This window comes from Acipenser ruthenus, chromosome 45 (assembly GCF_902713425.1).
Source record: "Acipenser ruthenus chromosome 45, fAciRut3.2 maternal haplotype, whole genome shotgun sequence".
Classification (NCBI taxonomy): domain Eukaryota; kingdom Metazoa; phylum Chordata; class Actinopteri; order Acipenseriformes; family Acipenseridae; genus Acipenser; species Acipenser ruthenus.
Window position 1 is genome coordinate 595001 of NC_081233.1, and position 16274 is coordinate 611274.

At 43.6% G+C, this 16274-nt stretch overlaps 1 protein-coding gene across 3 annotated transcripts in view; it reads right to left on the reverse strand.

Moving 5' to 3' along the window:
- The window catches only part of LOC131720890 (zinc finger protein 189-like), a 14745-nt gene extending 146 nt beyond the window's left edge, over positions 1–14599 (reverse strand). Inside the window, exons 1-3 of one of the 3 annotated variants that reach the window (XM_059013296.1) lie at positions 14484–14599; positions 5998–6229; positions 1–2021 (exon numbers count right to left, since the gene is read on the reverse strand). The exon at positions 1–2021 is cut by the window's left edge and continues 146 nt beyond it. In XM_059013296.1, coding sequence (XP_058869279.1) covers positions 838–1986 — 1149 coding nt within the window. In that variant the 5' untranslated portion in view covers positions 1987–2021; positions 5998–6229; positions 14484–14599 and the 3' untranslated portion in view covers positions 1–837. Of the gene's footprint in view, positions 2022–5997; positions 6230–7022; positions 7986–14483 lie in introns of those variants that run through there. The other 2 variants (XM_059013295.1, XM_059013297.1) reach the window with 2 other exon arrangements.
- Between the last annotated feature and the right edge of the window lie 1675 nt (positions 14600–16274).

Consider the following 16274-nt stretch of genomic DNA (forward strand, 5'->3'; position numbering starts at 1 on the left):
TTACCTCCCTTTTGAGCTGCTTGTAAAACCGACTGTAAACAGGACTTTCATTCAAACCTTAACCATGTCTGCGCGACCGCAGTGGCCTATTCATGTTGTCATGCCGGCCCTTATTCATGATGTTATTCATGTAGTATTCATTACCCCTATTAATGAAATTGATACCCCCCATAATAATAACCATATTCAGGTTCATACACAATTCATAAAGGTTGCAGGTAGTCATAGCCTACTTATACTACTGATTGAAATGCAAGCACAGCTGCTTTGGCACACACTCATTCTCACATTTATGCTAAAGCATGATTAAACACCCTTAGGCTGGCACATAGACAGGATTCCTTTCAAAAAATATCACTGGAGCATCACACTCAGTTTTGATTGGTATAAAGCAGTGGCCCTCGCTTCCAATTAGGTCCTGAATGATTTATAAGAAGGTTGATTCATTAATCTACAATCTGGTTGAAGCAAAGACCTGGACTGGAAGGACCGAAAACAAGGACCATTGTAACACTGCCTGGAATATTGATTTCTATCAGCTTCATCTGCATTTTCAAAACTGGTATTTATGTCTTTTCACTTAACCACAGAAAGCAAATGTATTGCCACATTTTGTACAGTGATACAGCTTCTTTCCACTGTGAATTTGCTGGTGTGTTTTTAGGTTTCCTGACAGACTGAAACTCTTCCCACATTTAGTGCAGTGATACGGCTTCTCTCCAGTGTGAATTTGCTGGTGTTGTTTTAGGCTTCCTAACTGAATGAAGCGCTTCCCACCATCAGGGCAGTGATACAGCTTCTCTCCTGTGTGAATTCACCTGTGTTTTTTAAGCTTCCTTACCGCCTGAAGCTCTTCCCACAGTCAAAGCAGTGATGTGGCTTCTCTCCAGTGTGAGTTTGCTGGTGTGATTTTAGGTGTCCTAACTGACTGAAGCTCTTCCCACAGTCAGAGCAGTGATGCGGCCTCTCTCCAGCGTGAATTCTCTGGTGTCTTTTTAGGTTTCCTGACAGACTGAAACTCTTCCCACATTTAACACAATGATACGGCTTCTTTCCACTGTGAATTCGCTGGTGTCTTTTTAGGCTTCCTGACATACTGAAGCAATCTCCACATTCAGAACAGCGATATGGCTTCTCTCCAGTGTGAATTCGCTGGTGTTGTTTTAGGCTTCCTAACCGAATGAAGCTCTTCCCACAGTCAGAACAGTGATGCGGCTTCTCTCCAGTGTGAGTTCGCTGGTGTGATTTTAGGTGTCCTGACTGACTGAAGCTCTTCCCACAGTCACTGCAGTGATGCAGCTTCTCTCCAGTATGAATTCTCTGGTGTCTTTTTAGGCTTCTTAACTGACTGAAGTTCTTCCCACATTCAGTACATTGATGTGATATCTTTGGCAGGGATATGTTTTCTGAATCCTTAAACAGCAAGTCAATAGACTCCTCTTCAATGCAGAAAGACTCCAGTTCAGTCTTTTCTTTAATGTGGACAGGCTCCAGTTCAGTCTCCTCTTGTTTAATGTGGACAGGCTCCAGTTCAGTCTCTTCTTTAATGTGGACAGGCTCCAGTTCAGTCTCTTCTTTAATGTGGACAGGCTCCAGTTCAGTCTCTTCTTCTTTCATGTGGACAGGCTCCAGTTCAGTCTCTTCTTCTTTCATGTGGACAGGCTCCAGTTCAGTCTCTTCTTTAATGTGGACAGGCTCCAGTTCAGTCTCTTCTTCTTTCATGTGGACAGGCTCCAGTTCAGTCTCTTCTTCTTTCATGTGGACAGGCTCCAGTTCAGTCTCTTCTTCTTTCATGTGGACAGGCTCCAGTTCAGTCTCTTCTTTAATGTGGACAGGCTCCAGTTCAGTCTCTTCTTTAATGTGGACAGGCTCCAGTTCAGTCTCTTCTTCTTTAATGTGGACAGGCTCCAGTTCAGGCATCTCCTGTTTAATGCAGATAGGTGCCAGTTCCACAACCTCCTCCTGTTTAATGTAAACAGATTCCATCTTTGTTCCTTCACTTTCACCAAGATAAGGCAGTCCTGAAAGCATAAAACGTTAGGTTACTATCATAACCCTGTTTCTCTCAAATAGAAATGTAACCATTACCTCATGGGAATTTATCCTTAAAGACACTGTAACCTGAATAGATCTAACAAAGACTGCTCATCAAAGCCTGTGATGCAGTCATGCCCGTCCCGAGGGCATTAATAGACTGCATGCACACATCTCAATATCATTTTTCCTTCAAGACTGCTGCAATCATAGATGCAGTGACCTTGAAGGTTAATGGTTACATTTCTATTCAGGGAACCAGGGTTATGATAATAACCTAACATTCCCTATCAAGTATGAAATGTAACCATTACCTAATGGGTAGACATACCAAAGTTGTAACAAGACAATTAATGCAGACAACTGGAATGCCACAAGCTCGACCCAGGCCGCCTTGCGTGCTACCATTAGGAACCCTCAGCACAAGTAGCTGGAGCTAAAAGATTTGAGGGAGAACTCACCTATATGTTTTTGCTGTAAGGGTCGAGCTCGAGGCCGCCCTTAACACTCTTGTTCCAAACCCAGGGATTTGTGGATCCACGACATTCAGCCGATAAGCGCAGGCGTGCAGGATGTGCCCACTTGGAAAGTCCCTCCAGACAGTGCCGAGACACTGTCAGCAGGTGGACATGGTTCAATGTGGGCTGAAAAACCCTGTTTTTGAACCAGGCTTGGAGAAGGCGCATGTGGAAAAGACTCAAAGGAAAGGACTGGGAAGCTACTGCCATAAAGCCCATAAGCCTCTGGAATGTCACTACTGTCAGAGACAGAAGCTCTGCTGACAGAGACGGGTGAGCCACTGGCACTGGGTGATCCAAAGAGGGTAACTCTGGATTGCCCATCTCCTCAGAGGCGGCAGTGGAAAGCAGATTGTCTAGTTGCGAGCCTGTGCTTGGTGCCCCTTGTTGCTCCAAGAGAACAGAGGGGGCTGGTGGAGCAGTGTGTTCAAGCAACAGCTGAGCCAGTACTGTGCCTTGCTGGGAAACAGCTTCCCAGAGCTTGTCCAGATTTTCAGAGTCCACTGATCTATGAGACCGGTGACCTTTTCTCCTCTTTTTAGAAACATGAGGAGGGGAGGAAAGGCAGAGGATGATGAGGAAGACCATGCCACTCGTTCAACTCTCCTGCTCTCCCATGGCACAGCGCCCTCAGACGAGGATGTAGCCAACCCCTTAAGGGATGATGCTAGGGAGCCCTGTCAAAGTGGTAAAGCCGTGGACCACTTCACGGAGCTGCGAGACACCCGTTTATCTAGCGTATGCCGAGAGAAGGACGTGCAGAACTCACAGAATCCGCAGCCTGCGAGTGGCCCTTTGCATGCTCCGGTCCCAAACAGGAAGAGCAACTGTCATGCTTATCCTCTACTGAGAGATTGGCCTTGCAAATGTCACAAGGGTAAAACCCTGGCATGCAGCAAGCAGTAAACCCTGTGACAACTGCTGCTTCAATCTGCTCAAGCCGGCGCCTACCTATCTCTCTCTCTACTAATATATATTAGTACTTTGTAGCACTTGCCGCTAGAAGCTGCAGTCAGACAGCACATGTAGCAAAGTACTGTATTTAAAAAATATATAAAACAGCACAAGTCGAAACTGAAAGCGTCCGCTGGTCTTGGACCAGAGATGGTGTCACTGTTGTGTATCACAATACCCCCTTTTTAACCGAGTCTGAATGGTGGTGATGAACCGAGGTGGAACAGAGCAGACAGTAAAATGAACCAAAATGACCCGATCGGCTCCCAGCCGCACAGTGACTGTAAAGTACCTTGCAAGGCACAGTTCAGTGAGTGTTCTACTCGGTGGTGGTACGCTCTATATAGTACCGTTCGGTGGTGGTTCAACACTCGGTGGTTTTAAACTCGGTCCAGTACCTTGGGTACGGTCCGGTTCAGTGGTACACTTCGTACAATTCGGGTACCCCAGTTCAGTAACCTCGTTCACTGTTTTGTACATATACTGTGTCAGGAACGGAGCAGGTCTGTGACCCACAGTTACTGCAGAAGCAGTATATAAGGCTGCCCACCTATATAGCTTTTGTCAAACCAACACAGCCCTAAGACTGGGGAAAGCCGGCTGTCAGAGCCCAAGGCAGCACGAAACACTGCGGGAAAGATTGCAAGCAATCAGACCCGACGCAGAGCTAGCCTAGCGACTGCGTAGTGAATCAGAGTGATAACCTTGTTCATTGTAAAGATTTGTACCGGTGGGAATGGAGTAGGCCTGGACCTACAGTTACAATTAAGCAGACTATAGGGGTGCCAACCTATAGCGCTTCTGGCAAACCGACACAGTCGTAAGACTGGGGAAAGCCAGCTGTCAGAGCCGTGACAGCCTTCGAAATGGCACTGCATGCAGAGACCAGAGTGGCAACGAAACACTACGGGAGGGGCTGCGGACAGCAGGACCCGAAGCAGAGCTGAGCCCAGCAACTGCTAGTGAATCAGAATGGTATCCTCGTTCGATGTACAGTACACCGGTGGGAACGGGAGCAGGTCTGGACCCACAGTTACCACGGGAGCGATTTATAGGGATGCCTACCTGCAGCGCTCTTGGTTAATCCAACAGTCCGAAAACTGAGGAAACCTACTATCAGAGCTCTAATAGTCTATACAATAATACTGCAAGCACAACTAATGCGGCAACAAGACACTGAGGGAGAAAACTGCAAGCAGAATTAATCAACGAGACACTGAGGGAGAAACTGCAAGCAGAACTAATGTGTGCAACGAGACACTGAGGGAGAAACTGCAAGCAGAACTAATGTGTGCAACGAGACACTGAGGGAGAAACTGCAAGCAGAACTAATGTGTGCAACGAGACACTGAGGGAGAAACTGCAAGCAGAACTAATGTGCCAATGAGACACAGTGGGAGAAAACTGGAAACAGTTTTAACCTGAAGCGCGTGTCACGGTCCAACAGGTGCGCTGGAATTTCTGTGAAAAGAAATAGAAAAATACACACCGAAAAACTTTTTTTTCTCACACAAAACAGTGAACACTCAATTACTGTTAATTATGTATAAATTCCCTAACAAAATAACATTTTTATTTTCAACGAAGCTAGCAGCCTGAGAGAGAACACAAGTACCCGACTTAAGGTTACTCGATCCCGGGGAAGGGGCGACGGAGCCGCCCGCTTCACATGGAGCACAAGGCCCCTGAGGGACTAACGAAAACCACGGCTGAATGCTCAGTACGTGTAACTAGCAATGACTATAATCACATAAACATCATCTAATTATAATCACATTAACAGTGTAATTACACAAGCAAATAAGCAGATAACAGTACATTCAACACTTATCTCTCTCGATCAGGTCGGATGAAAGGAAAAATGATATTGAGATCTGTGCATGCAGCCTGTTTATGCCCTCGGGACGGGCATGACTGAATCTATTCAGGTTACTGGGTTACTGGGTCTTTAAGGATAAATACCCATGAGGTACTGGTCATATTTTGTACTTGATAGGCAATTAAGTATTGCTGTTTGTTCTCTATGTCACCTTCAGTCTCAAGAAAGCATTTCCTTTAGTTGTTTTTATACTTTCAATCAAACAACCACAAAGACCAATGATGAGGATAAATACTTTGTAACTCTCATGGGTGCTTGTGACATTTAATAAAGCATTTAATGTAATTAACCTAACTTTGAAATGGGTAGAATTGTTCTGTTAACAGAGTCCTAAAAACAACATCTGGAGGAGCATCAGGAATTTAACTGTTCATAGACAAAAGTTACATGCCACAAATATTACGTGCTTGTGTTACAAACTAAGATCTTACAACATCTGTGTCAAATATTTACTGTTACTAAATCATTTCAAACATATATTCATAATAAACAAAGCATTCTACACAATTACAATCCTGCCAAGCAACACATTAACTGTTCAGTTCCAGTAAGACACGATTTGGCGAGTGTCAAGTGGATTTAAAAGATGAATAAAAAGATAGAGAAGCTTACTTCAGGTATTGTCAGTGGGATGTGCAGCACGGCTCTAGTGCTCTAGTCACTCGCTCTGACCGTTCAATTCTTCTCTTCAGGGTAAATAGGCAGCTCAAACGGACAGCGACAGGTAATCTGTGTAGACTAGACTGCACTGCATATTTAAACCCCTCTCTTGCAGTTCCACGCTCAACACGTCAGCCCCTCCCTGGATGTCACCTGCGTGCTGTTAGTCTCTCTTTGTTCTCTTCTATAATATATAATTAATATATTATTTGCTTCGGTTCCCTTACACACGTTTCTTTCACATAGCAATACTAAAAATCACTTTGGAATGTAGGTCTCCCTTTGTGTTTTAATTTATAACATCAGACTAAAACTGGCGAAGGCAACAAAGATACACTTCATTAAAATTATATTTCTATAACGTATTAAGAAGGACAGAAAGATCAGTTTATACACAAACGTAGCTTTTTATTTAAATATTCTGGATTTTATAATTGAATCAAAGTTAATAAAAGCGACCAGTAGATGGCAGAAATGATCCATTTATTTTTATCTATGCAGTCCACCAATCCAGTTTATTCTTGCACATTAATAACACTGTGTGATGGGGTACACCTCGTCCCTGTATTATTATTTGTATATTTCCTATTATTATTATTATTATTATATTTGTATTTGACGGTGGGAAAGCCGTGTTTTTATTGTTCGTTTTGTATATTAATTTAAAAACCTGTGTGAATGTGGCTGGAGCCTCAATAAGGTCATTGTTTTATTGATAATTAATTAAGGCTCCAGCCACAGCTTAAAAGAACCAGCTCCAAGCTAATAGGGGGAGATTTTCCTTTGAGTCAGAGATGGGAGGACGGTTTGGAATGCGATCATACATCCGAAGCAACTGCTACCGCTGTACCACTCGGTATTTGTTTGTTTAGGTATTTTTGACCATCAAGCCCTTTTGTTTGGTATAAAGTGTTTTGTTTATTGTTTGATTTATTATTAAAACCCGAGCGCAAACGCGTCTCGTTTCCCCTACCTACCTTTGCCTTTGTTTTGTATTGCTTCTTCCTGGTCCGTGACGTCAGCACTGCAACCGCTCTGCCACACACGGCTATCAGATTTCTGTGCTGTTCTGTTTTATTTTGTAAATTATAAACTCACATAATGATTTCTAATGCCATCCATTTTCTGACGCAGGAGTTTTCAACCGGGGGTACACGTACCGCTTCTAAGGGTCATAGGGGGTACGCAGGACGACTCAGAAATACACAAATCAAAATGAAAGTAAAAGAAAAGAATGGTTTTTTAACAGTATTATATATTCTCTAAAACACCGTGTATAATTTTTTCATCTTTGTTTAGCAGTTCAAAGTGAACCGCAGATGCAGCTGTTAGTGTATTGCTCTGTGTGTGTGTGTGTGTGTGTGTGTGTGTGTGTGTGTGCTGTCCTGTCTTCTCCGCTGTTTGTGTGAGGTGCCTGGGGTGTCACGTGCACAGTGCAGCTGTATGAGAGGGTCTGTGTTGGCTGCACTGTGATTTGTGTTCAGTTCCGCCAGCCACCTGTTTGCGCAGGACCGAGGATCTGAGCGATTGGACCATGACCGTATTTAGGAGCTGCCTGTGTGCAGCTCAGGTTCGTGTTGTGTAGTTGTGTGAGAGTGTGTCCTGGAGCTGGCTATCAGAGCTAAACCATTTTATGACAGAGCGTCCATTAGCCTGCTGTTCCAGCGCTTCAATAAAAACAGCAGTTTACACTGCTTTAAACTGCATCCTGTGCTGCCTCCATTTATTCCTGCTGCGGACCAGATACACCAGTACAATACATTAAATAAATGGGAAACAATGTGTTAATCAAATTATTCTGCCTTTCACTGCAACTGGTGCCATTCAGTGAGCGAAAACTGTAAAGGGTACTTCAACTGAAACCTCCCGACAGAAGGGGTACAATTTAAAAAAAAAAAACCCAGTCCTAAGACAATACCTGCCCTTCTCCTCTAACGTGGCAGGAATTCAAGGAAATACACAATTTCATTAATCTTCAGTAGAAATCAGTGGATATTGTCATTTAATTACTTAGGTTATTTTAAACATAATTTGACCCACACGTTAAGGTGGGCAGTAGTCTAAGACTTCTCTTCAAATTGTTCTAAGCATAATTGCAGTAAAATAAAACATTAGGTATATTGAGACTAAACTGGGTCGATATAATGTTCTTTTTCAGAGAGAGAGAGAGAGAGAGAGAGAATTAAAAGTCAGCAAACAGCTCTACATTCAAAGAGAATCAGTAACTAACAGGATACCCATCAGCTCTGTATCCGAGGAGAATCAGTAACAGGATACTCATCAGCTCTGTATCCGAGGAGAATCAGTAACTAACAGCATACTCATCAGCTCTGTATCCGAGGAGAATCAGTAACTAACAGGACACTCATCAGCTCTGTATCCAAGGAGAATCAGAAACTAACAGGACACTCATCAGCTCTGTATCCGAGGAGAATCAGTAACTAACAGGACACTCATCAGCTCTGTATCCAAGGAGAATCAGTAACTAACAGGACACTCATCAGCTCTGTATCCAAGGAGAATCAGTAACTAACAGGACACTCATCAGCTCTGTATCCAAGGAGAATCAGTAACTAACAGGACACTCATCAGCTCTGTATCCGAGGAGAATCAGTAACTAACAGGACACTCATCAGCTCTGTATCCGAGGAGAATCAGTAACTAACAGCATACTCATCAGCTCTGTATCCGAGGAGAATCAGTAACTAACAGGACACTCATCAGCTCTGTATCCGAGGAGAATCAGTAACTAACAGCATACTCATCAGCTCTGTATCCAAGGAGAATCAGTAACTAACAGGATAATCATCAGTCACTAGAAATACTCAATGAAGAAAATAATTAATCAACTAAAAACGTATGATTTTAATAATCAACTAATTGCTAAAAGTGTTTCAGTTTGCCAATCACTTTTCTTCATGATAGACAGATAGATAGATATAGGTAGGTAGGTATATGTTTGTGGGGCTGTATTCTGAGTGAAAAACTGTAAAACGCTGAATTACAAGTTTTTAATAAACGCGCGAATGTCTGTTTTATTATTATTACGTCACTGTGTGAATGCCGTGGCACGCAGACTGCAACTGGGGGATGTGAATAAAAACAAACACGCCGCTTCACAAATACAACACACACACACACACAAAAACAACGCGCTCCTACCACACTACAACCCGGACCTTTCAAAATAATACAATATAACAGCGCTCTGTAGTTTATAAACACATTGTAGAGCTCCATGCAGACTCTCTCACCTCCTCTCTGCTCTCCCTCAGTGTCTGAACGGATAAAACAACGCGCTCCTACCACACTACAACCCGGACCTTTCAAAATAATCCAATATAACAGCGCTCTGTAGTTTATAAACACATTGTAGAGCTCCATGCAGACTCTCTCACCTCCTCTCTGCTCTCCCTCAGTGTCTGAACGGATAAAACAACGCGCTCCTACCACACTACAACCCGGACCTTTCAAAATAATACAATATAACAGCGCTCTGTAGTTTATAAACACATTGTAGAGCTCCATGCAGACTCTCTCACCTCCTCTCTGCTCTCCCTCAGTGTCTGAACGGATAAAACAACGCGCTCCTACCACACTACAACCCGGACCTTTCAAAATAATACAATATAACAGCGCTCTGTAGTTTATAAACACATTGTAGAGCTCCATGCAGACTCTCTCACCTCCTCTCTGCTCTCCCTCAGTGTCTGAACGGATAAAACAACGCGCTCCTACCACACTACAACCCGGACCTTTCAAAATAATACAATATAACAGCGCTCTGTAGTTTATAAACACATTGTAGAGCTCCATGCAGACTCTCTCACCTCCTCTCTGCTCTCCCTCAGTGTCTGAACGGATAAAACAACGCGCTCCTACCACACTACAACCCGGACCTTTCAAAATAATACAATATAACAGCGCTCTGTAGTTTATAAACACATTGTAGAGCTCCATGCAGACTCTCTCACCTCCTCTCTGCTCTCCCTCAGTGTCTGAACGGATAAAACAACGCGCTCCTACCACACTACAACCCGGACCTTTCAAAATAATACAATATAACAGCGCTCTGTAGTTTATAAACACATTGTAGAGCTCCATGCAGACTCTCTCACCTCCTCTCTGCTCTCCCTCAGTGTCTGAACGGATAAAACAACGCGCTCCTACCACACTACAACCCGGACCTTTCAAAATAATACAATATAACAGCGCTCTGTAGTTTATAAACACATTGTAGAGCTCCATGCAAACTCTCTCACCTCCTCTCTGCTCTCCCTCAGTGTCTGAACGGATAAAACAACGCGCTCCTACCACACTACAACCCGGACCTTTCAAAATAATACAATATAACAGCGCTCTGTAGTTTATAAACACATTGTAAAGCTCCATGCAGACTCTCTCACCTCCTCTCTGCTCTCCCTCAGTGTCTGAACGGATAAAACAACGCGCTCCTACCACACTACAACCCGGACCTTTCAAAATAATACAATATAACAGCGCTCTGTAGTTTATAAACACATTGTAGAGCTCCATGCAGACTCTCTCACCTCCTCTCTGCTCTCCCTCAGTGTCTGAACGGATAAAACAACGCGCTCCTACCACACTACAACCCGGACCTTTCAAAATAATACAATATAACAGCGCTCTGTAGTTTATAAACACATTGTAGAGCTCCATGCAGACTCTCTCACCTCCTCTCTGCTCTCCCTCAGTGTCTGAACGGATAAAACAACGCGCTCCTACCACACTACAACCCGGACCTTTCAAAATAATACAATATAACAGCGCTCTGTAGTTTATAAACACATTGTAGAGCTCCATGCAGACTCTCTCACCTCCTCTCTGCTCTCCCTCAGTGTCTGAACGGATAAAACAACGCGCTCCTACCACACTACAACCCGGACCTTTCAAAATAATACAATATAACAGCGCTCTGTAGTTTATAAACACATTGTAGAGCTCCATGCAGACTCTCTCACCTCCTCTCTGCTCTCCCTCAGTGTCTGAACGGATAAAACAACGCGCTCCTACCACACTACAACCCGGACCTTTCAAAATAATACAATATAACAGCGCTCTGTAGTTTATAAACACATTGTAGAGCTCCATGCAGACTCTCTCACCTCCTCTCTGCTCTCCCTCAGTGTCTGAACGGATAAAACAACGCGCTCCTACCACACTACAACCCGGACCTTTCAAAATAATACAATATAACAGCGCTCTGTAGTTTATAAACACATTGTAGAGCTCCATGCAGACTCTCTTACCTCCTCTCTGCTCTCCCTCAGTGTCTGAACGGATAAAACAACGCGCTCCTACCACACTGCAACCCGGACCTTTCAAAATAATACAATATAACAGCGCTCTGTAGTTTATAAACACATTGTAGAGCTCCATGCAGACTCTCTCACCTCCTCTCTGCTCTCCCTCAGTGTCTGAACGGATAAAACAACGCGCTCCTACCACACTACAACCCGGACCTTTCAAAATAATACAATATAACAGCGCTCTGTAGTTTATAAACACATTGTAGAGCTCCATGCAGACTCTCTCACCTCCTCTCTGCTCTCCCTCAGTGTCTGAACGGATAAAACAACGCGCTCCTACCACACTACAACCCGGACCTTTCAAAATAATACAATATAACAGCGCTCTGTAGTTTATAAACACATTGTAGAGCTCCATGCAGACTCTCTCACCTCCTCTCTGCTCTCCCTCAGTGTCTGAACGGATAAAACAACGCGCTCCTACCACACTACAACCCGGACCTTTCAAAATAATACAATATAACAGCGCTCTGTAGTTTATAAACACATTGTAGAGCTCCATGCAGACTCTCTCACCTCCTCTCTGCTCTCCCTCAGTGTCTGAACGGATAAAACAACGCGCTCCTACCACACTACAACCCGGACCTTTCAAAATAATACAATATAACAGCGCTCTGTAGTTTATAAACACATTGTAGAGCTCCATGCAGACTCTCTCACCTCCTCTCTGCTCTCCCTCAGTGTCTGAACGGATAAAACAACGCGCTCCTACCACACTACAACCCGGACCTTTCAAAATAATACAATATAACAGCGCTCTGTAGTTTATAAACACATTGTAGAGCTCCATGCAGACTCTCTCACCTCCTCTCTGCTCTCCCTCAGTGTCTGAACGGATAAAACAACGCGCTCCTACCACACTACAACCCGGACCTTTCAAAATAATACAATATAACAGCGCTCTGTAGTTTATAAACACATTGTAGAGCTCCATGCAGACTCTCTCACCTCCTCTCTGCTCTCCCTCAGTGTCTGAACGGATAAAACAACGCGCTCCTACCACACTACAACCCGGACCTTTCAAAATAATACAATATAACAGCGCTCTGTAGTTTATAAACACATTGTAGAGCTCCATGCAGACTCTCTCACCTCCTCTCTGCTCTCCCTCAGTGTCTGAACGGATAAAACAACGCGCTCCTACCACACTACAACCCGGACCTTTCAAAATAATACAATATAACAGCGCTCTGTAGTTTATAAACACATTGTAGAGCTCCATGCAGACTCTCTCACCTCCTCTCTGCTCTCCCTCAGTGTCTGAACGGATAAAACAACGCGCTCCTACCACACTACAACCCGGACCTTTCAAAATAATACAATATAACAGCGCTCTGTAGTTTATAAACACATTGTAGAGCTCCATGCAGACTCTCTCACCTCCTCTCTGCTCTCCCTCAGTGTCTGAACGGATAAAACAACGCGCTCCTACCACACTACAACCCGGACCTTTCAAAATAATACAATATAACAGCGCTCTGTAGTTTATAAACACACTGTAGAGCTCCATGCAGACTCTCTCACCTCCTCTCTGCTCTCCCTCAGTGTCTGAACGGATAAAACAACGCGCTCCTACCACACTACAACCCGGACCTTTCAAAATAATACAATATAACAGCGCTCTGTAGTTTATAAACACATTGTAGAGCTCCATGCAGACTCTCTCACCTCCTCTCTGCTCTCCCTCAGTGTCTGAACGGATAAAACAACGCGCTCCTACCACACTACAACCCGGACCTTTCAAAATAATACAATATAACAGCGCTCTGTAGTTTATAAACACATTGTAGAGCTCCATGCAGACTCTCTCACCTCCTCTCTGCTCTCCCTCAGTGTCTGAACGGATAAAACAACGCGCTCCTACCACACTACAACCCGGACCTTTCAAAATAATACAATATAACAGCGCTCTGTAGTTTATAAACACATTGTAGAGCTCCATGCAGACTCTCTCACCTCCTCTCTGCTCTCCCTCAGTGTCTGAACGGATAAAACAACGCGCTCCTACCACACTACAACCCGGACCTTTCAAAATAATACAATATAACAGCGCTCTGTAGTTTATAAACACATTGTAGAGCTCCATGCAGACTCTCTCACCTCCTCTCTGCTCTCCCTCAGTGTCTGAACGGATAAAACAACGCGCTCCTACCACACTACAACCCGGACCTTTCAAAATAATACAATATAACAGCGCTCTGTAGTTTATAAACACATTGTAGAGCTCCATGCAGACTCTCTCACCTCCTCTCTGCTCTCCCTCAGTGTCTGAACGGATAAAACAACGCGCTCCTACCACACTACAACCCGGACCTTTCAAAATAATACAATATAACAGCGCTCTGTAGTTTATAAACACATTGTAGAGCTCCATGCAGACTCTCTCACCTCCTCTCTGCTCTCCCTCAGTGTCTGAACGGATAAAACAACGCGCTCCTACCACACTACAACCCGGACCTTTCAAAATAATACAATATAACAGCGCTCTGTAGTTTATAAACACATTGTAGAGCTCCATGCAGACTCTCTCACCTCCTCTCTGCTCTCCCTCAGTGTCTGAACGGATAAAACAACGCGCTCCTACCACACTACAACCCGGACCTTTCAAAATAATCCAATATAACAGCGCTCTGTAGTTTATAAACACATTGTAGAGCTCCATGCAGACTCTCTCACCTCCTCTCTGCTCTCCCTCAGTGTCTGAACGGATAAAACAACGCGCTCCTACCACACTACAACCCGGACCTTTCAAAATAATACAATATAACAGCGCTCTGTAGTTTATAAACACATTGTAGAGCTCCATGCAGACTCTCTCACCTCCTCTCTGCTCTCCCTCAGTGTCTGAACGGATAAAACAACGCGCTCCTACCACACTACAACCCGGACCTTTCAAAATAATACAATATAACAGCGCTCTGTAGTTTATAAACACATTGTAGAGCTCCATGCAGACTCTCTCACCTCCTCTCTGCTCTCCCTCAGTGTCTGAACGGATAAAACAACGCGCTCCTACCACACTACAACCCGGACCTTTCAAAATAATACAATATAACAGCGCTCTGTAGTTTATAAACACATTGTAGAGCTCCATGCAGACTCTCTCACCTCCTCTCTGCTCTCCCTCAGTGTCTGAACGGGTCTGTCTCCCACAGGACGAGGAATATACCAATCACAAAATACAAACCGATCAGCGCGGTCTGACAATTCATCTAATATGGACCGCAAAGGGAATTGTCATATCGGAGACCTTTGAATTAAAAATTGAATATCATTTTCAATTGTAACACCGTAAACGAGCTGTTTGTAGCTCTAGTTTTTTCCAGTGAATACAATTTTAATTCAGGTAACCCCCTCCCCATGCCGGAGTTGGTACAATCTTTTATGAACCGGGGCGCTGTGACTGGAGGCAGCAGCGCCGATGCAGAGAGTTTTTCGCGGATATGTAATCTGTGTTTTGTACCGATATTGTTATTTCCCGTACTTTTCTTCAGAACAAGGTGTTTAAACACTGACGGTATATCCCTGATAATGTTTTTAGAAGTATGTTAGGTTAATTCAAGTTGAGCTCCGTTGTCACAAACAGATTCACAATGGCGCAGGCATGGGCGCAGTTTCATAGCTTTCTCTTCGCTAGTCTTGCAGGTTCAGGGCGTGTGAACTTGTTTTTGGTAAATACAGCACAGGGTCGCAGAAAGGTCATTCTTTACGAGTAAACTTCCAGGCAGTAACCTCTGCTATTTCTACCCCATGCTTTTATTTAGTTTCTCTTAAACTGTATTCTTGTCTCCTATTCTTTATCCAGGACAGTATTCCTCCCTGCTGTCCAGCGGCACAGATTTAGACTCTTCCTCAGACTGCGCTGCGAACTAAACCAGGCAACAGAGCCGCGTCCACAGCAGCAGAAGAGTCACCAGCAATGAGACACGCCAAGGAGTGCGCTGCTCTGTGAGACTCGAGGGGACGCGTTATCAAAGCGCTTCCTCCAGGCTTTAATTAACTGCTATTGATTTAAATAAGGACAAGACATCATGTTAATGTTACAACATGAACAACTAAACACACCGAGAGCGCTGAAGAGGGCTTGAAATACAGTGTATTACTCAGCTGTGTGGGTCTAGTTTTGTAAAATGAACAGGTGGTTTACCTCTTTAAAATAAATAGGAGTTCATTAAAGACTGGCGTAAAAGCTTTGAAAAGATGTCCTGAGGTGTCTTATTGTGATTAAAAAGCGTCCCATTCCACAAGAAAAACCTGAGAGGCGTTAGAAAACTAAAGCTATTTGAATGAAATGCTTTTTATTATATGAATAACTACCCAGTGGAGTGACAGAGCAGGTTAATAAACTAAATGTATTGAATGAATAATGAAATCAGATCATGTATGTCAGAGAGTGAGAGGTTTGTATTAAACAGTCCAGTTACAGTATTTTTTAAAGGTTTTAGTAGTTTAACTGCTTATGGCTGCGAGGATTGGAAACAGAGGTAAATATTCTCATACAATACTCTGCATTTATATTACTGCGAACAACAGTACTTTCGGTAAAGCTGTATTTGGGTCTGTACCAAGTGTATTCATTCAGGAGAAGCAACACGAGTGAAGGTGAATAAGCAGCCTACAGAATGTGTGCATTGCAGAAAGCGTTTATTATTAAAACATGACGAGACATCTCTCAGGTTTCATTAATAACACCAATATTCTATTTGAGCGGCGTTAGTTTGTAGCCCTTCAAAAGTTACAAGCTTTAAATTTGCAATGCTTCAATGTATCCAGTAGGTGGCACCAAAACACTGTTCAGCTTTTACATTGTACAGTTTAGACTGCATTGCTTGATAATGAACATTCCTCCTTGAATGTGTTCAGTAAAAAGGGGCGGGCCTAGATATTTCAAACAGAATT